Source organism: Netta rufina (genome assembly GCF_964035555.1).
Source record: "Netta rufina genome assembly, chromosome: 8".
Taxonomy (NCBI): Eukaryota; Metazoa; Chordata; class Aves; order Anseriformes; family Anatidae; genus Netta; species Netta rufina.
In genome coordinates this window covers 8,927,160-8,948,248 of record NC_140131.1, presented here as the reverse complement: position 1 = coordinate 8,948,248, position 21,089 = coordinate 8,927,160, and the positions used below count along the sequence as shown (strand labels likewise).

General features: G+C 43.2%; 1 protein-coding gene across 1 annotated transcript; it reads left to right on the top strand.

Moving 5' to 3' along the window:
* Positions 1 to 194: 194 nt before the first annotated feature.
* CMPK1 (cytidine/uridine monophosphate kinase 1) lies at positions 195 to 13,838 on the top strand. The gene is made up of 6 exons (XM_084290960.1): positions 195 to 499; positions 8,188 to 8,334; positions 9,220 to 9,372; positions 10,831 to 10,907; positions 10,987 to 11,083; positions 11,571 to 13,838. The coding sequence occupies exons 1-6, from the start codon at positions 425 to 427 to the stop codon at positions 11,610 to 11,612; spliced, it is 591 nt and encodes a 196-aa protein (XP_084147086.1). The 5' UTR covers positions 195 to 424; the 3' UTR covers positions 11,613 to 13,838.
* The last annotated feature ends 7,251 nt before the right edge of the window (positions 13,839 to 21,089 follow it).

Sequence of the window (21,089 nt, the reverse complement as noted above, 5' to 3'; positions counted from 1 at the left end):
CGGAGCCAACCGCCAGCGCGCGCGCGCAGGGCGGGGGGGATTTAAAAACGGGCGAAGAAACGGTCGGGGAGGGGGGCGCGCATGCGCCCTGCGGCGCGGCGGCGTTGCCATGGCGACGAGAGGGGACGGGCGCCATGTTGGGGGCCGGGCCTGGCGGAGCGCGGCCTGCTGCCCCCACCGGCGGCTACCGGCAGCTCGGGCCGCGCGGGGCACGCCGGGTGCTGCGGGGCGCTGAGGCGCCCGGAAGCGTTTTCCCCGCGGCGGGGCCACCTCAGCGCCGGCTCCGCCTCAGCCTCGCACCGCCCGCGAGCCGCCCTCAGCCGCCCCCGGTCTCGGCTGCCGTCGCCGCCGCCGCTCTCCGCTCGGTCGCCGCCCCGCCGCCGCTGTCCTGCTGCTGCTCCGCCGCCGCCGCCTCCTCCTCCTCATGAAGCCCGTCGTCGTCTTCGTCCTCGGCGGGCCCGGGGCGGGCAAGGGGACGCAGTGCGCTCGCATCGTCGAGGTGAGGGCGGTGGGCTCTGGGGGAGGGGGGGACTACACTTCCCAGCGTGCCCCGCGGCACGGCTGCGGGGGGCTCCTGCGGGCGCGGCCGCGGGGCACGCTGGGGGTTGTAGGCTGCACCCCCCCCCCATTGCCGAGGGCGGGCTGGGCTGGGTGCTGGGGCCGGGGCTGTGGTGCTGGGCACGGCCCGGCCGGCGGGGAGACGTGGCAGGGGTTGGCCGTGTGGCCCTCTGCCGCCTCGGGTAGCGCCCACGGTTGAAATTTGGCTCAGTGCTACGCTATGGTAGAGATCAGAACGTGTCCTGCCCCCCCAGAAGCTAACCTCGTCTCCTCTTATTTCAAAGAGCCCCAAGCTGGTGGCACAGGATGACGAGGCGTTCGGCTCTGTTCTTCACGATTCTCTTCTTCCAAATACATTTTTACAGTCCTTTGAGATAGAACAGATGCTGAAGAGGAAAGGGTGACTCTTGCACAGTGCAATATTCTCTGCCTAAAAAGCAAACAATCAGATTATAATTGCGTAGCGCTCAGGTGGGTAATTACAGAAGTAGTTGATGCTTCCAGACGTGTGCGTGTTGGCTTTGAGGCATTTTTGTTCCCTGAGCACATGCATTTTATTTTTTTTCATGGAAAGCCTTGAAGGATCAAGGTCTATCCATGCCCCAATGAAAAAAAAATGACAGAATTGTAGTAATGCCTGTGTTTCTGAATCTGCTGATTGTGGAGGGAAAAAGGACAAAGCACCCAACCACAAGTCCTAGCGCAGGCACGTTTGATGCACCTTCAGTTCTGGCGATGCCCTGGCAGTGCTGTTGCAGTTTCTGCGTGCTGCCATCACACCCAGGCCTTGGTACATATAACTGGGTTAGGCAAATTTGGTGCAGACTGAAAAATGCCATTCAGGCTTTAGTTCTGAAGGATTTTAACCTCAAATTATGGACTCTTCAAACTGGCTTATTCCTTAAATTAAGCGGTGGGATGAAAGGTTCGTAGTGCTTATAAGGTCAAATTTTGGTAAGGTCAAATTCAGTCCCTGGAACATAGCAAACAAACGAGCTTAAACTGTAGGGAATTTTTTTAGGCTGTCATTAATGGCTTTCGCCAAACCATTAGCATAGCCTCAGGGCTGAAGAACCTCCTGTGGCTGCTGCCCTGTGTTCAGAAGTATGAATGCCTCTGGCTTGATAGGCTGCAGTAATTGGATAAAGACCACTTCAGGAGGAAGGATTCAAATGAATCACTGCTACCCTAATTGTAGTTGCAGCTAAAAACGGAAAACTAACTTTGCTTGTACTGTGTTTATTTTCTTTCTAAGCCTAGAAAGAGAAGTCCAAAAGATAATAAATGGGAACTTGCCGTAATTCTGCTAATCCTGTTTGCTGCGTGGAAAGACGTTACTGACGGCCTGTGCAGTGGGCTGACTGCGGGAAGCACAAGGGGCTGCTGACAGCAGCGTCTGGCTCTCCCACTCCATTGGGCAACTCTGCAGGAGTTGCTGGCTAAGCCTTGAGGGAGGGAAGGTCTGGGGTGGCTCCAGTGAGGGCTGGGCTCGGGAGAGTCTGTTGGAAAACTTCAGAAAGAGAGAGCATGAACAGGGAAGTATGGATGAAACGCAATCAAGGCACTGTTGAGCACCAGATTTTTTTTTTTAAGCTCACACCCTTGGCCTGGCCCTCACAGCCCCCCAGAGAGCCCTAACGCAGGCAGTTGAATGGCCGTCATGCACTCAGTGCTGCCTTCAGGTTGAAAGTGTATTTTTGTTTGGATTTTAAACCCCGTTGGCAGCTTGCCGCAGAGAAAAGGGGCTGCAGCTAAGTAATAATAAACCTCATTCATCCTTGTTGTATAAATGGGCTGATTAATATTAGTTTACATTAGGAACGAATCCGATCCCATATCTTGCTCTAAACCTGAAGTTTGTGCTCAACAAAAAGTCAGTATGAGCTATAAATACTTCTCAGTTGCTGTACATGCTGGAGATGTGGGACGGAGCACGTCACGTGGAGAGGCCTCGCTTTGCTGAGGTGTGACCCCGTATGATTTTTAGCTTCAAATGACTTTATTCAAAACCACAAGCCCCTGTAGGTGGTTTGTGGAGCTGGCATTAAGTACTACCTGGGAACAATTTCTCAAAAAGTGTTGTAATTGCTTCGCTGACTGTGTTTTACCCTCCCAGAGAAGGGAGATAGCCATCAATCATTACAGGTAAGATGTGGATTTCCTAAGTACCAGCCTGCATCGTGGCTGTTCAGATCGCAGCCCCTCATTACGGACCGGGCGTGTATTTGTATCAAGTTTGGACTAAAATGGGGAAGTGATTTGAGGGAAGAATTTGTAATAGCAAGTGAAAATGGGTATTGACACAGTGTACAAAAGGGAGCAGCAGGTAAGTGATTAGGTTTCTTTATCTTTGCAGATAAGGTTTGAAGAGACAGCTGAAGGAGGCTGGTTTCCTCTGATACGGAGGGGAGACTTGTGCGTGTATTCCCTAGGCTCACAGGATTGTCACTGAAATGTAAATCCAGTAGAAATGCTGCTCTATTCCTCCTGTTTGGGAGGGGATGAAGCAGAATTCCCTCTTAAGTGCCTGCTCTCTCCCCGCCCTGCAGATTAACTCCCACAGCCTTCCACGGCTGCCTGATGTAGCGTTCGACATCGCTGGGATGTGGCAGGGCTCTCTGTGGGGCAGATGTTGGAGCAGGTAGTTGGATGAAGGCATCTGAGTGCATGTTCTTGAGATCTAACCTTCATGCTTCCCACAGCATTTATCTTTTGTGATTGTGAGGTCATTATGTGTATATAGGACAAAATGAATGCTTTATTACTGACTTTTGAACTTTGCTAATGAAGTAGTTATGGTACAGTCAAGGAAAAATACCACATTCCTCAAATCTGCACAAAATATGATTTCATTAACTTAAACTTTAAATCTTTACAACCTTTGCCTGAAACACAAAGGTCCTTTGGGAGAGGGGAAAAAAGCATAACTAAATAATCTGTCTTTATTTCAAGCAAGATGTCAGCTGTTTTTGTTGTTGTTTCTTTGTTTTTTTGGCAAGGTGACTCTGCAGGGATTTGGGGTATGCAAAACACCCTTCCCTGCATACGCAAAATGTAATTAATTCTCACCGCAGCCCTAAGCTGGATATTTCTGTTTAAAATTCAGCCCACAAGGTGGGATGCTGAGCCTCTTCTTTCTGCAAGATCGTAAATGAGAATCCAAGGGGGAAAAGGTGCTAAGTTGTTTTGGGATGTGTGATACAGATTCTCAGAGGAAAAGAAAACTGCAAAGAAGAAGGCAGTGTATCAGAAACACTCCTCTGGAAGCAGCAGCAGCAGATTTAGTTTTTGCTGTCATGTGTTAATTGTCCTCTGGAAGTCTGCAGAGAGACAGCAGTAACTTTCTTGAAATAAAAGCGTTTTCAGCGTTGTTTGCTCTAAACTCAGTTTTCAAAATCTCTTCCAAGAGTGCCACGTACTAGTAGTCCAGTTAGCTCCGAGTTCTCATAATTGTTTGCTGGAATGTCAGTTCATATTTCTGAACCGTGGCGCTGTTGTGAAACATGGTGAGAGATCATTTAACCCCCCCTCAAAAAAAAAAAAAAAATTCCCTATATGCTTCCATTTTACAGAACCCAGGCTCGCTCACTGGGCATTGAATTTAGGACTTTCCCAGCCATCCTGGGTGTCTTTTGTTCAGCTCTGCGTTCCTGAAGCACTGGGGTGTTCTGTTTGCCCCCCGCTCCCCCGGAGGCGCTATCAGTGGGATCTCCTTTGTGTGTTTTGTTTTTATTAGTGTGGGTTTTGTGCTTTTTGTTTTGTTTTGCCTTGTGTTTTGTTTTGTTTTCCCCCAGAAGCAAGAATATATCTCTAGCTAGGGAAATCTTTTTTTAATTTTTTTACTGGAATATGCAGACAGAAGGGCTGCTACTGCATGATGATTTATACCTCAAAGTTCTGCTTCTGTGTGCAGATTGCCAACGGGGCAGACAAAACTTTTTTAGGTTTAAGCAAAACAAACAAACCCAAAACCCCACACCATGAAGGCTGCCTGCTTTACGCGGTTCTATTTTTATTTCTTTACTAGCTCTTGAAGAGGCTATCTGAGAAAATGGGCAACCTTACGAAGCAACTGAAAGTTGCCAGAAGATATGACAAGCCAGAACTAGGGCAATAAAAGTTTGTTTTTTTATTTGTTCAGCCCTTTGACTTTCATTTGCAGATTAACAACGATAAGCCAAGATAGGATTCAAGGTCAGAGCAGTAATTTGTGTTGCTCTAGCTTCTTTCTTGGCTCCTGCGCACTCAAGGAACTTCCAAACTGTGTAGCAGAGCGGTGGACCACACGGGGCTGAATCGGAAGCAAACCTCGTGCCCCGTAAAAGCTCCAGCACGGGGTCCCAGCAGCAGCTGATACACACTCCTGGTTCCTTTGTACTGCGCTGAGGGAGCGGCCAGGCTGAGCTCTGCCACGTTCAGGTGTGGCACGGATACGAGCCCTCTGATCTCATTTGCAGTTCATGTGAATCTACTCACCTTTCAGCAAACACAACGTAAGGCTTGTGCTGGCTGCAGGCGGATGTTGCAGATCCTGGCTGGCAGATGACAGATCAAGTGGCAGTGGTACAGGGAAGAGAAGGGCGTTCTGGAGAGGCAGCAGGCTTGGGGTTTCATTTGGAGATGTGGCACATCCAGATTGTGCGTCCCAGTTCACCCTGCTGAGTGGAGCCTGATTTCCCAAGCCTTTGTGCGATGAACAAGCAAGCTGTGCTTCGCTCTCTTGCAGAGCACCGTTAAGGGCTGTTCTGAGTAACACCTCTCAGGTGGGATTGCTAGAAACTTGAACTTGCCTTTCCACTTCAGTCTGCTTTTTGAAAGCGAGGGAGGAAGGTATCTACACTGAAAACAGATTTTCTGGTAGAGACTGGGGTTATGGTTCTCCAAATGTGAAAACAGTTTTGAAAACAATGAGAGCAGCTTATATGGTAGCTCTGCTGATTTCTTCTTTTTTTTTTCTTCTAGAAGGGCGTGCCTGTCAGCTAGCATAGTGGAAAACATTATCTATGAAATATGTTTTAGAATAGTGAATTGTTTATTTTCCAAGGTCTAGAAGTCTGTCTAGATCTTAGGTGCATGGCATCCAAGTATTTTATTTTTTTGTTTGTTTAACCTGGTTGCTATTTTAAGCCGACCTTTCAGCCGTCAGCTAATGTTATGGATTTATTCTAAAAGAATGTATGCATTCTCCTGGGAGAATTGGAGGAACTGCTTTTTCATTGTTTGGAAGTCACAGCCCTCTCTTTCTGATTTCAGAGAAGTGGTTGCAACAGGTTCCATCCTGGGGATTGCATCGTGATGGGCTTGGCGCTGCTGGAAAGTGCTGGCACAATGCGAACTTGCAAGGCGTGAGAGCGTTTAGCCTGGTGGTGCAGTAACATTACAGTCTCTTTTGCGAGCTCTTGGGGAAAGTTAAGGTTTTGTCTGCTTCAGGATGCTTGCTGAGGGTTTGTCTCGCCGAAGATGAAAGAAAACTTTGTGTCCTGGGCACATGGCTTGATTAAAACTGGCAAGAGCAGCATGAGCACCACGTCCCTGCAGCCTGCTGCATATAGACTCGCAGTCAGGCCTTTCTCTGTGCTTGTTTGTGTTGTTTAAACTGACATGTTGTCTTTGGCTCTTGCGCTCAGAGCAGTTAACAAATAGATGTTTTGCCACTGAAGGAGAAGTTTGTTTTCCTTATTGCCTGGTTAATCCGTTCTGAAGGTTACTCCAGAAGACAATTTACTATTATCTAAAACAACTCTATTTATACAGCAGCACTTTAAAACACTTCTATCTTTTACTTTCCCGTTCAGCCGTTAAAAAATAATTTAGTTTGCTGCTGCAAAGGATAGAGAATTCCAAAAATTGTCTGACTCAAGTTTCTTTTCATGCATGAAAAGGGACATGCCAAGGAAAATTAAATGGTTTGGTAATCCTCTAAAACAGAAGGGATTATATTTTTCCTCCTGTTTTCTTCTTCGTAGAAACTTAATGTGAAAAACATCATCGGTCTTTACTTCACCAAGGACTGCATGTTAATTTGGGGTTCAGCAGAGTAAGGTTTCGTGCTTAAGAGAAAAGATTGACTTGGGTTTACGGCTTCTGTAGTCCATAGTTAATATGTAGATTTGCAGTTAAATAGGCATGTCCAAATGCAATGCACATGAAAGCACGAGTACAGAGAGCTTACAGAAGATATTTGTGGAGGTTTTTCTTCACAGTTACTTAAAGCAAAATCTTGTTTCCTTTTCTTTCCAGATGTGTAGAGTTTTGGAGATTTAGGTAATTATATCCCTTCTTAAATTATGACTATGCAGAACTAACTTTCCACGCTTTTGTGGGTGAAATTGGAAAGCAACTGAAATGTTTTTAAAGCCACTTAGTGGGTTGTGTAATATTTCTGTTGTACTTAGTCCAGTAGCCAAGTTTTTAAATCCCAAGTTCACAGCCTTAAAAAGCATTTAGGCACATTATTATGCTGCTCAGGCACCATTTTTGAAATTTGCTTCAGATGTTGCTGCAGCCGAGCTGATAACCCTGAAGTAATTTGCTGCTGCTTTTGTTTTGTAGCAAAAACTTCAGGACAAGTATGTATAGGTGTACTCTGTCTTGGGTATATAGATAGCTTAGGTAATCGCCCAGGAGGTGTCTTTATTGCCTGTTTAGCTTAAGCATTCGTTAAAGAGATGTCTTTACATCTGTTTTTAAGGACTATATTTGTTCAAGGGGTACACTTGGTTAGTTTTCTTGTGATGTTAAATGAGCTGAGCAAGTGATTGTTTTGTGATCTGAATTTTCCCTTATAACAACATGTTTCTCTTTGGTAAGATCTCCCATGGACCGATTAATCTGCTCACAGCCTGCATCTGAGCCTCCCCCAAGGGCAGCCCTCTGGTCACCTCCTTTCTGGGGAAGGACGAACACAGGGCAGGTGTGCGGGGCTGGGTTTGGAGCAGTGTGTGGGCAGGACTGTTTGCTGGCAGCAGTGCTTTCTGTTGGTTCAAGGCATCTGTGCACCTGCACTCTTAGATGCAGTTATAAGTGATGCGACCAAGGCAGAGGAGGAAGTTGCTGTCAGACCTACAACTAGAAAATAAGGACACTGCTGTGCTTAAAGCGTGCCTCCAGCTGCAAAGAAACAGGAATTGGTTTGTGTGCTTTTGTTGTTTTTTTTTTTTTTTTTTGATTTACCTGTTGTGTAAACCTAGCAATGAAAGACAGTCTTAAAATTTTGAAGAGGCCGTCAGTCAGTAGGTCAAATCTGGCTTTACCGTGTGGAGAAGTGAGGTACTGGAATTGTGTAGGATGGGGTGTAGCTTCTATCAAGTTTGGTGCTTGTTAAATGTCTCATGCACAGTGCAATGTTTCAAGAAGTGCCTCGGGCACTTTGAGACTTTCTCATTTCCAAATGGGATGTTACCTTTGAAAACACGATGCAAATATCTGACCAAGGCCATGTGAACCATTTAGCCCAAGAATCTCTCTTGCTGTGCGTCCTGAAGATGGAACAGATTTGCCACTAGCAAGCTGCTATTTCTGATATTTTTCTGTTGTAATACAGGGATAAATGTCACTGATAGTGTTGACTGATGTAACCTTGCATATGTACTAATTCAAGGGCATCTGCCTGTTTTTTGCATGTTCCAGAAATACGGCTACACACACCTTTCTGCTGGCGACCTCCTTCGAGACGAACGAAAAAGGCCGGGCTCACAGTACGGAGAACTCATTGAGAACTACATTAAGGAGGGAGAAATCGTACCAGTTGAAATAACAATCAGCTTGTTGAAGAGGGTGAGGAAAGGGCTATTTCCTTTCTAGCTCGCTCGTGCAGACTAAGTGACAAAGCAGTGGCAGTATTCTTCAAGAACTGCCCATTCTCCAATGTAGTATGAGCAGTATGGAATAGCAGACACAGGTGCACACTGCATGCTGTGCTTCTCTCGGCAATTAGTCATGCTGCTGGCTGGGAGGCAGTGGGTGATGGCCTCTGATACCTAGGGATCTGTGAGAATTTAAATTTTTCTTTTTGGGTTCTCCTAGGGAAACAAATGAAGTTCTGTATTTCTCACTTCCCGTAGCACGCTGTAGGGCTTAGTGGTCAGATCAGTCATATGAGAGTGTAGGGTGAAGGCATTAAAGTTATTAAGTTTCTGTAAGTTTTAACAAAATAGACAGCCAGGTGAAGGAAAGGGGAAGAGCACCTGCTAATGTTTCTGTGGAAGGAGAAACTCCAGTGTTCATCCTTATTTAGATGTCCAGGAAAATAATCAGGGCATCTCCTTTGTGACAGAAAAAATTTCTGTTGCTCATGCAACTAATTTTCTCTGGAGTTTTTTCCATTAGGCTTAATTCTAGACCAGGGACAGTTTGGCATCTTACGCTGGTATGTGCTGTTACGCAATATTGCAGAATGTAACAAACAGGCCCAGCTTTAAAAGTTTGAGATACTGAGCTTTATAAAATGGTGTATTCAGTTTAAAAGGAGGCTCTATTGTTGCATCAGTGAAATAAATAGAACACATTGAAGGTGACACAAAAAAAAAACACTCTGTAAATCTGCAGTAACTCTAAGAGAAATACTTATTAATTTGCCATATGAACACTTTGGGGGTGATTGAGCAAGTTGCTAGATAATTGCATGTGCAGGGGATCTTGAAATGAATTCTCTTCTGGCAGGCTATGGATCAAACAATGGCTGCTAATTCTCAGAAGAACAAGTTCTTGATTGATGGATTTCCCAGAAATGAAGATAATCTTCAAGGCTGGAATAAGACTATGGATGGAAAGGCGGATGTTTCTTTTGTTCTGTTTTTTGATTGCGACAACGAGGTAATGAAGTGTGTTAGCCTAACTTCTTTTCTTGCTATGTTGTGAGATTCACTGAAGAACGATAAAACTCAGTTGGGTAGTGAATCTTTCAATATCAAGGGACTGGTGTTGGAGTAGAAGGAAAACTTGATTTGTGAGTTTCAGGCATTTTGGCAACTTGTTTCTGCAGATGAAGAACTGCAGGCTTTTGCAATAGCAAGTGAATAATTACACTTGGTACAATCGTCTGCAAATAAATTTTACTGAAGAAGCACTTCAAAGAATCGCATTCTGGAGCGTTTATAAAAGCTTTAAATATATTAAACAATCATTTGATTCATGTTCAGAAAACATTGCTCTGTTTACTCTTAAAGATTTCAGTCTACTTGTTTGGTAGCAATGTTTGCTTTAATTCTAAAGTGCTGACAGCGTAAGTCTTAATTTTCATAGTTGTGAGCTGTGCTGTAGGATACCTCATAATCAAAATTGTATTCAGCAAGTCATTAATTATAAGGGCTTTTTGACAATGATACATTATATTAATTAAACAAATGCCATGATATGCTGTCTCTTTAATATGACAGTGCCCTTGAGGGATAAAAACTGATCGTAAAATAACATCTTAATCTGGCTTTCCTCCTTTCCCCCAGTTTTCTAAGAAATGTTGCTATTTTTTTCTTAATTGCAAAGTTTTTTAGTCTCAACAAGTGTGGGTCTATTTTTCTGCTTAATAAAGAAAATAAAAGGTTAAGTGAAAACTTTCATTGGGGGTGTGTTAATTTTGAGATTCTAATTTTTACTATAGATGTACTTTGTAGGAAAAAAAAGTCACCTAACTATTGTCCTCTTGCATGCATAAGGTAAATACACTCATGAGGTGTACACGTGTCAGCATTGCTTACTTAACTTCAGGCTTCAAAACTAACAGTTCAACGGGCAGCTTTTAAGTATCGTTTTGTAATTTTTACTGAGACTTTGCTTTTTAAATCTTCTTATGGCAATGCCAAGTAAAAATAATATAACTTTGAATAAATTAACGTGTCATCTTACATAAATTTTTGAGAGAACACACCAACTCTTTTTCAGTGTAAGCATATATTGGTAGTCTAGTCTGACATTGTGCTTTTCAGATCAGAACACATCCATGAAAATCAGATCATTTTCTTTAAATGTCTCAAGTTGGAGTCTTATTCACACCACAGAACTTGATGTTGCTTTTGCTTCCACTGACCCTAATTCCATTTTAAGAACTCGCATCTTAATAAACTGGTGAAATATAGAGCTGTCATCCTTTTTCTGTGGAATAATCTTAACTCCCTATGTGAAGTCTGGCTTAAATATATCTGATCTGGACAATATTTTGTATGTCTGGACTATCTAGATTTGTTACTAATTCATAATTTATTTTGGTTTGCTCCTGCTTTTCAGGTAAGCACATTGTGTTTGCGGTTATGATCATCCTTTTGATGTCTTTTGTAGATATGTATTGGTCGCTGTCTTGAAAGAGGCAAGAGCAGTGGTAGAAGCGACGATAATCGGGAGAGTCTGGAAAAAAGGTACTATATCCAAAACTTTTCAGTTCTCTACTGGTTTAATGTTATTATGTAAATAAATGCATTCTTTGCTTTCTCCTAGAATTCATACATATCTGCAGTCTACTAAGCCTATAATAGACTTATATGAGAGAATGGGAAAAGTCAGAAAAGTGGATGCCTCTAAATCTGTTGATGAAGTAAGTATGTAAGTCTGAAAACACAGGGATGGCAGTGTGTGGGCTACATATTTATGGGATTCTTCTTGGTTGTATGTATGGTCAGTGAAGCTAATTAGGCAGTGATTTCTGAATGAGTTTATTACTGAAGGAGGTTGTGGAACTTTCATTTTGACTTGTAAAGAACTAATTGAGATAGGAATAACTAAGAAATCAATTTGTTCTGCTTGAACATGAGCCGGACTAAAAAGATTTTTATTGTTTCTGTGTTCAACAGTTTCTTGGCTTTTTCACTTTCATGAGATCTTGCTTTTCTGAAATATTTATTATTGTTCTTATGTCCCGCTTTCCCAGAGTTGGTGCCAATTTTTCTACTGAAGAATCACTATGAAAATTTTAAGAAAAACATCTTTAAATACTATCAATTATTGTGTGCTGGATTAACTTGAAGTGACTGTTTACCTAACACTTCATAAAATTAATAATGTTTTAATCTCTCTCTTTTTAGGTTTTTGAAAAAGTTGTACAAATTTTTGACAAAGAAGGCTAATTCCCAGCTTGAAAGTTCGTTTAAACTTGTGCTTGAATCTTGCTTGAATAGCTGCTACTGCAGTCCACTCTTTGTAATTGTTTTAAAAGGTTTTTTTATTGTTTTTCACATATTGATTGATGATTGAAAAGGCAGTTAATTACAAACGGATCTGTTTTTTTGATAGGAAATAATTTCTTGTGGCTATAGTATACAAGTTTCAGGGTTCTCCATTAGTATAAGTTCAGTTGCTCATGTGGCAAAATCGTAGTTAAAACACATCTCTGAAGAGACTGTACTGTCACAGTTCTGTGCCTGTCATGGGCGGCCCTTCTTTATTGTCATGCACCTGTCTTTCTTAAGGATCAACTAAACAACAACATTAAGCAATGAGGGACCTGTGTGCCCGTGTTCATCTTTCGGATGTTTGGACCAATTTGAGGAAACATTTTTTTCAGAGTATAATTTTTGTCACAGAGTTCCCTGTTGCCCCCAAACGTGTATTCTGTAAGTAAAACTACAGTTAGTATGAGAATCTGTTCTAGCAGTTCTCACAAAACTATTTAATATGCTGTTCAGCAATAGGCATACAAAGTAGTTTATGGAAAGTGGTGCTGTCTTATGATTCTGGGTGTAAACTGTCTTGTAAGTTCCTGACTATCTGGATGACACGACCCTGGGCTTTGCCTTGTCTTCGTTTCCAAAAAGTTGAGAATATCATTTCAAAGTCAGGTCAGTTTTCCATTCTCATTTATTTTGAATGATAGTTTAGTTCTTAATTATGGCATGACCTTCACAAGGTGCAAAACTCTTAAATAGTGTACATTAAGCAAAATCTTCTAATAGTTCTGTCTTTTGTAACAAGTGGAAGGGATTTCCTGTATTATAATTACTGAAATACTGTGTTACTGAATGCTTTAAGGTTTATTACTTGGGGAAATATTTTTATGGTTAAACTTATGAATTTGTTTCCCTAAAAGTATATAATTTTAATAGTTGCTTTGAAAAGTTTGTAAATGATTGCACTTTTGTTATTATGTGGTCAGCTGAAGGGAAAATATCTGCAGAAAAAGTCCCATTCTCTTAAACAGATTGGGTCCTGCTTTATCACATTCTCTTGCATTAGTATAGTCAGCAGCAATAATAGTTGGGAGAAGCAGATAACTAGCTGAAAAACGGTATTTTAAGCGTTTGTACAGATGTGATGTAATTCTACCTTTTGTTTCAAGTAACCTCCCCCCATAAGATTAGTATGCATAGGGGCCCAACCATGCATTCCTTGCACACCCTGAGCTTTCACTGAAGAAGCCCCAAGAAGGCTTGAGGATGGGTGTTTTAACTAATTTTAGTGATAGGATTCTTCTTGCTACATTAACTGACATTAGTATTGGTTTGTGATGGGCTGCAAATTACAGGGAATTGCAGTTAGAAAATTTGAGGATTCAGCTTTTCTTTATTGCTGACTTTCTATATTTAAAGAAAGCTTTAAATTAAGCCAAGTTCTAATTAAAATTAGTTTTGTTGGTCCTCATCCTGTGCTCTGATGTGTGCAGGCAGGTTTGTATTGCATGAATACTCGTTTTACTGAGGTTCCTGCTACTGTTGGACTGGGGAAGAGGTGGATACAGAAATAAAGGGTAAACTACAGGGTCTTTTCCAGTATGGTGGTAGTTCAAACAAAGGACTGAGCACAAATACCTGTTTACTGTTGCAGAATATATGGACCATGATTACTTCTGTTAGTATGGGAGGCTAATGCTTTTGCTTTATGAATTTTCCTTTAAAATAAATAAGTAAATCATGGAATGTAATTCTTATTGTTTAAGTATGCTGACATAGGATAGGACCCAGTGAAACTACACTTCTGATGTGAAGGCTAAAATCAGGACTTTTTTCAAGACTTCAGGCAGGATTCTTTAATCTCCTTAGAGATTTAATTATCTTTGTTTCTCAGTTACTGGCTCTTACAAATTCTGCTGAGGATAGAATATCTGTTTTTTCTCATCATATACTTTTCTATGTATTTAAGTGCTAAAACAAACAAAAAACCCTTTAGAGCAAGTTGTTTCTTTTTGTTGTTTTTTTTAAAGACAAATGTTTTGGCAATACTGAATTTGGAGTGGATTGTAATGTCTGTACAAAGACTAGTTATTTTTGTCCTTTTATTTATTGAAGATGCCATTAAATGTTACAAAACCTTTCAAGTTGGATTTAAAATTGAAATGAAGATTAAAGGTAATATGCCAATGTGTTGTGCCCACTTAGCAGCAAAACTGTACACAGAATTTGAGAAGATCGAATAAACTTTGTTCTGTGGCTTAATAGGAGTGCTTGGCTTAATTTCTCTGTACATATTTATGAAAAACATCCCTTATAACGGTGCTAATATACACGTACACTTCATATATCTTGCATGGACAAACACACACGGATATGTCTATAAAGGTTCAGCTTTCAGCATCAGAACTGAAGTGCTGAAGAGATGAGAACTCCGCAGGCATTTCCCTAATCTTTCTTGATTTCTTGACCTTTTCTTGATTATATAGGTTTGTCAAGTTACTACATTCTTACAGTTCTGCAGCAGTAATTCGTTTGGAACGTCTGTGAAAGAAATGGGACTTGGGAAGTGGACCAGGAAACCTGATCCTATTGTGTGGCTACTGTTAGAGATTTATATATATTTTTTTCATTTTCCTTGCTTCCTTGCTCAATCACTGACTTCTTGGATGCTTTTCTGCTACTCTGCATCACAAGTTTATGTGCTTTGCTGGAGATTGTGTTCTTAAAGGAGCTTTTCTTCCATTTGGGGTATTTTTAGTCTAGATGCATCAGTTAAGAACTTGCTTTTGGACACTGGTCATGATTGCCCTTCAGGATAGACAAACTGAAAACTGTTTTGGATATCGGTGGAAGCAGGATTGGTGCAGCATAATTTTTTTTTATTTATTTTTATTTTTTTAGAAGACAAACAAAAAAAAGTGGAGAGGTTGCCAGGCTTATTTTAAGTCTTCATATTTCACAGAGAGGTTTGTCACAAATGAGTTGTTTATTCACATGTAGGTTTCCAGTAAACAACATGTTGAACTTGAAACCTTACTCTGGAAAGATTTGCACAGCTGGCCTGAAAGGAATGGGAAAAGCAGGGAATTTTCCAACCTGTGTAGGTAGCTTTCTGCTGGTAAAACTGTGTAACCAAACGTTATTTTAAAAACTGTTGCTGAAAGCCTACTCTGAGGATGTGGAATCTCCTAGGGGACAGACCGACAAGGGTAAGACTCTGGTAGCTTGTCCCAAAGCAAGCTCTCCTCTCCCAAAGGTAGGAGACTTGAACCGAAAATCCCTGCCAGAAAGGTGCTGATTTGTCAGGGGAGCAAGGCAGGAGAGACTGGTGTGGCGAAGACTGCAAGCACGGAGCAGAGGATTGCTGCAGTATAAGATATTCCCCACTGACAACATTTGTCCTTAATAAAAAGAGGTGGTTTGTGAGGGAATTCCAAGATCTTATGCAAAACAGCAGGGAAATCCGTGTGCTGCTGCCCAGGCTCAATTGAGGAGGATGGGAGAGTTAAAATGGGGAAAAAAAATTGGCTCAGTCTGGAGCTGCCAACTGTTGTTATCTGTTGGCAGTTTCGAAGCTGCCAGCAGTAAGGAAAGTTACAGCTTAGTGGGCTACTTTCCTGCTTAGTTTGAAGTTCAGTACCAGTTCGGTCCCTGTTGTGAAGCAGATGTCTCTGAAAGCTGCGATCTGCGGCTGCTCGGTTGGCCTTCTGCTCAGGTGGGGCCGACACGCTGAAGAAGAGCAGAGCAGATTACTGCTTCGAGGTGCAGCGCTTAGAGGCTGCTCGCGTGGGGCCGTGCGCTTGCTGTAGCCTGAAGATCCCCGGAGTAACGGCTGGCTAATAGTGAAAACTGCAAGACGATGCAAAGATGATTCAGCTAATCGGGTAACAAAGGAGACAGCAACAAAAATATTAAGACTTTGGATTGCATAGAGCAGCAGCTCTCGCCCTCTTTTGATCTGCAGACCTTTACAAATCTTCCAGTGGAGATACGGGAGCATAGATGAATTTAATCCTGCTGCTCTCAGCTATTTTTCATGGATTGCTTAGTTTAAGATGGTGGTTTTCAGCCTGTGGTCTGTAGAGTATTTGTTGGTAACAATAGATGTCTTTATTGAGTCTGTTAATCTGCTCAGCTGAAGTATTCTCTATCCTCTTTGCTTTCTGCCTTTTAATGTCTTTTCCTTACCTTTCTGAATTGCAGATACTCTTTGGGATGGCGAAGGGGTGCTCTTACCAATCTCTGTTCCTTGCAAAAGCAGCAAAATCTTTAAGTACCACCAGCCTACTGCTGTTTCTGCCAGCGAGCTTGGTGCATAATCTGTTACAAAACTGATAATAAAGCGTGTTGTGCTATTTTTTAACTATAGAAAATCTTTGTAGTACCTGTGCTCTTTTCTCCTGTGAGATCAGATGTGCCCATCTTGCTTCAGCACAGTGCTTAGCAGCAGTTGCATGAAAAAACCTCAGTCAGTAGACACTGAACTAGCAGTGACCTGTCATGCTTCGATAGGAGCAAGTGAGATGATTGAGGAGGGGAGTGAAGATACTTAAGGAAGCTCAGTCAATTCTGCTCCACTAATCAGACTCCGGCTTTAGATACCTATCTGTTCCGCGCGGCAGCGATGCTTGGATTTACTCTAGCTCATCTTTTCACAATTATGCTGGATAGAAATTCATACAAATGCACTCCCTGCCTAGAAGTTGGCTGTCTCCGCTTGTTCTCTGCCACCTTGAATTTCAGGAGTTACAGTGGCAGGAATTTACCTCGGGGTAAAGCTGTAGATTCTAAAATGGGCAGAATGAAGACAAATTGAGCCATTCTTGTGAAGAGCTAGATGCACAGCTCATTTCGCTGCGAGCAGCGATGCCAGGCTATTTTGTCATCCTGGTTTATAACTGTATTCAGACAGCAAAAGAGAAATCTTCTCTTCCCCCTCAAATATTTGGCAGAAAGCTTGCTTTTGTCTAAAATGCTCCTTAAGTACTGTGCAAAATATTCAATGCTAAACCAAATAACAGTTTGAGTTGTGCTTTTTCTTTCTAATTTACAAATAGGAGGGTTTGGTTTAGTTTCATGTAATAGCCCGCTGCAGCGAGACAACTCTTGGAAAATGCAAGGCGCCATCCCAAAAGATATTATCTGTTTTATTCTGGAGGGCTTTTTAGCACAATGCAGTTCCTTTATGGTAAGAAACAGCAAAGACTGCGGGATTGCTGGGCAGCTCTCAGGGTAAGTATGATGATATACGATGGTATATGGAAATGGTATCTTATAAAGCGGATCCCTTTGCACTAAGCTAAACCTCTGTGCTCAGCACACGTTTTCGTTTAGTGCTGTGAGACGTGAAAAGGTATTTTGGGATGACTTCTCAATTGGATCAAGTCTTTGGAATGAAGCTCAATCTATCATGGGGGACTTCAGGGACTACCAGAATCTGTCAAGGTACTTGGAGGATCAATTTAAAGCGTGGTGGCCTCTTCATGGAGCTGTCTCTTCAGGTTGCTGCTTGGGGCATTGCCACTGTTGTCTTCGAAGCGAGATCCAGCTGAAGTCCCCTGCTGTGATTACCAAATATTCCAATGATATGTTCTAACCCAAATACCTCTTGTCATCCGAGTACCTCCTGGGGTTACGTTTGCTCTGATGGAAATCATCAGTGCCTTTTTTTCAGGGGAGGACTGGCACAGAACAAAGCTCAGCTGCTGGCCCCACCTCATACTCCGCACACACACATTTCCTTTGGGAGGGAGATGTTCTGTGGGTGTTGTAGTGGCTTGTCTACTTCCATTTTAGTTTCCAGGCCACTCACCCTGGATGGACAAATTTTCCCAGCAGCAAAGCACCTCCCTACCCCAAGAGGGGAGATGGTTGCTGGAGAGTTAGAGCAGCCCTTGGGCACAGGAGACAACGATGTCATGAAACATCCTGGATGCATTTCACAAATGAAAGTGTAATCAGCAGCCACATTTTTGCTGGCTAATCAGAATGTCCATGGAAAATAGACATAGGGGTAATTTTACCGTATTCTTTTTCATTTAAAGTTTTCTGCGGAAAGAAAGTGCATTTGACCGCTTCCTTGTGACACAGAGCTCGGCATTTGAAATGCTTGTTCCTGAAGCGAGCACTGCATTTGGCTCGCCATGTGTGACTTCTTGTGAAGCTTCCCTGGGCTCTTGGATGCTGTTCCTGCCAGCAAGAGCAGATTGCTTCCAGCAATAAACATCCCACAAAATTATGTATGTTCTTTAAGAAAAGTACCAAGATTTTCTGCTAATTGCAAAAATACATAATGGATGCCTTCAGCATCTGTTATTTATTCTATAACCAGCTTTCATCCAAAAGTAACCTTTAAACAAACATTAAGATTGGATAGTTTAACTGTTCCAATGTGTCACACACATCTACACCCTCCAGTTTAATTATGTTTGAAACATGCTTGTATTTGATTCTTAGTGAGAGGGAGAGTTGTTTATATCTCCAGCTCGTAGACGTTCACAACCTGGAGAAGACGATGCTTGGAGCCAGACGTGAAAGCCTGTCTCGGGCGTTTCGCTTTGCTTTTTTGGGAAGCGGCCCCACAGCCTCCTGGAGGTAGGATTGTGCTCGCAAGGCAATTGCTTAAATGTGCCACAAGGAGGGGTGCAAGGTTCACCGAGAAGAGGACGCGGATTGCAAGTGTCGTTCATAAGCTGTGCAGTATGCCCCGTGCATTGAAAGACCTAGTTTCCTTAAAAAGCCTTTTTATTTTTATTTTTTTTTCTTTCTGATAATGTAACTTTAAAAAAAAAAAAATCCCATAAGGAAACATATTTTGGGATGGCGTTTTGTTGCCGAGAAATCTGCTATATTGGTAACTTGGCAACAGTGAACATCATCAGGCTTTTGTGTCAGTTTATTTAATTGCATCTAATGAGAAAAACTAGATGGTGCCAATTTAATTATTGCGGATGTTCTGTGCCACCAGGTTCGTGACAGGTTTGTCATTCCCGTCCTGAAACAACTATGGAACTTTCTGAGCTTGTCTTGAGTGAGATCTTTCCATGAGAGAAAGAGTCATATACCTGGTGTCCTGGAAACTGTGTTCCTGGTGTCTCCATCCCAGGCTGATGGAGAGACTTCTCTGAGAAGTGAGAGCTGGCACGGGGAGCGCCAGAGGTGAAGCTGCTGGGAAAAGCTGAGCGCTAAGCACCTGGTTCCCTTCCACAGGGCAATTTTAGAGGAAAACGTGTAGCTACACAGCCAAAACCTGCACTGTTTTGGCTCTTGAATGATAGTTCTTGACAAAAGCTAGTTGCTAATTGCTTACAGAATAGCTCAGGACCTACTGGCCGTCCTGCCATTGCTGCCCCACGCTGCAGTTTCAGGATGAGCCTGCTTTAGGATCTGTGCTTTAGGACCCGTCAGTGCAGTGTTCTTAGGGCACTGCTTCATGTTGGAAGAGAAGCGCCTCAAGAACAAGTTAACACAATTGCAGGCAGAGTCAGAACCAAAACCAGCTTGGGATTCTCCTTCCCCTTGTGGGGTGTAACATCCCGCAGTACTTGTGTCCAGCTCTGCTGCACGATAAAAGGCTAGATAATTATGCTTCAGATAACACGTGTCTTTAAAAGTTAATAAGAACATCACTTAATTAAAATAAGGCACAAATGACCTTAATAGTAATAAGAAAAGGTGATAACCTTCATTTTGAAAATTAGTTGAAAAATGATTCATCCATTAACTGTCAGTGTGACAGAAATTACAGAGGGGAAGGGAGATTTTGAGTCCTAGGGGGAGAGCAGGTAGGTTTCTGCCATCCCAGTACGCGCAGGGTCACCACAGCAGCTAACCATGGTAGGCAGGAGGCATATTAAGAGCCTTAATTAGCTCTGTTGTCACTTTTCCATCATGAGCAATTAATTAGCTCCTGCCTTATCTATACTGCTGTCCCCTCTCAGAACTGCATGGTCCCGTAACAATATGAGCTCTGGGGAAAAGAAAGGGATAAAAGTGGGGAGGTGAGAGCCCTCCAGAGAAGCTAAGGAAATGCTGAAGGGTCCCAAAAGGGTAAGGTCTTTGGCAAAAACCACAAGGTGACCCTGATTAGCTACTAATTGCTTTCATTGGTTCCAGCAGGGAAACCAGCCCAGGTGCCCAGGGCTCTGTGGTGAGGACAGGGACTTGCTGGCAGGTTTCCCTGAAGGTGGTGTGAAATTGCAAATTAGGAGCCCTGGTTTTGGTGTCCTGGTAGGGCAGGGCTGTTCCTGCAGCCTCTGCTTTGGGATCCAGGGAAGGAGCAGAGGTGAGCGCTCTGGGTTTGGTTATCCCTGCTTTGTTTTGTTTTGCTTTGCTTGTGGGTGAAGCTCTCAGTGCCGCTGGGCTGTCCAGAGGCAAGGTGCTAGGGGGGGTTGCAGTGCCGGGGAGGTATGGCTGAGTTCTTTCCTTGTGTTTTGTTGGGTGTCATAGAGTGTAAAACTTCTGTCCCTTAAGACAGAGATCTGCAGCTGGCACGGGCTGCCCGTCCTGCCTGGGGCTCCCCTTCCCTACACAGTGAGCATCTCAAAGCCCCTGGCTGGCTGAGGAGCTTGGTGGCACTCGAGGGGACTCCAGTGCCACAAAGTCTGCGTGACTGAGAAGCCTGCCAGGCGCTGCGAGAACACAAAATTAGGTTAGAAATCAGCTGGGGCTTGGTTTTGTCTTTGCTTTCTGATTTCCCTCCCCACTCCTCTTTTTTTCTGGTTTGTTTGTCTCTGTCCAATAACCACAATGAGTAGAAAAGTTGTTTTTTTCTTTTTAAAGCAGACTCAGATTTCCATGTCATCCCTTATTTTTAGGAGCTTTGCTTAAAGGGGGAGAGGGAACCCAAAACCAGTGCAACACAAAACTAAACTGACTCCCTCCAGCTCCAGTCCTCTTGCTGTGCCCTACCTGGGAACACTTCCCAGGACACTGTTAGGTGGTGCCTGTGGCAGGTGAGCCCCTGTTTGGGGGACAGGTTCCCTGGGGATGTGGGATCCCCATTTGGGCCCTGCACAACTCTGCCTGCGTATATGGACACCAACAGTCCCCAAACCTGCTCCTTTAGGGGTGATGCTAGAGGCATCCCATGAGGTCTTCAGGGGTGAAGCACAGCCAAAACAAATTAAAAATGTTTCCAAAGGTGAAAAAAGCCCCAAGCTGCCCTATTATTTAAAGGAGCTGCCTCCCCTGCGTGACCTTTGGGTGCGTGCTGATGGGTACCTGCCGCAAGGATTTAGTCTGGATCCAAATCCCCTCTCCCTCTGCCTTTCTCCCCTGAAATGGGAGCTGTCATCATGCTGCTCAATCTTTTAAGTCGGCCTGAATGCTGCTTGTCTCTCTTGCTTAATAAAAGCAAAAAGTCTCTGGGAATCTGCATGAGGTCATTGCTCTGTTTTAAGGTGTGTTCTCTCCCATTGTCTTTAGTATTGGCCTGGT

Excerpts from the sequence above, each read along its gene's own strand:
- CMPK1 (XM_084290960.1), top strand. The coding sequence starts at position 425 with ATGAAGCCCGTCGTCGTCTTCGTCCTCGGCGGGCCCGGGGCGGGCAAG. Across the intron at positions 500-8,187 it reads AGTGCGCTCGCATCGTCGAG|AAATACGGCTACACACACCT; the intron begins GTGAGGGCGGTG and ends TGCATGTTCCAG. Across the intron at positions 11,084-11,570 it reads CCTCTAAATCTGTTGATGAA|GTTTTTGAAAAAGTTGTACA; the intron begins GTAAGTATGTAA and ends CTCTCTTTTTAG.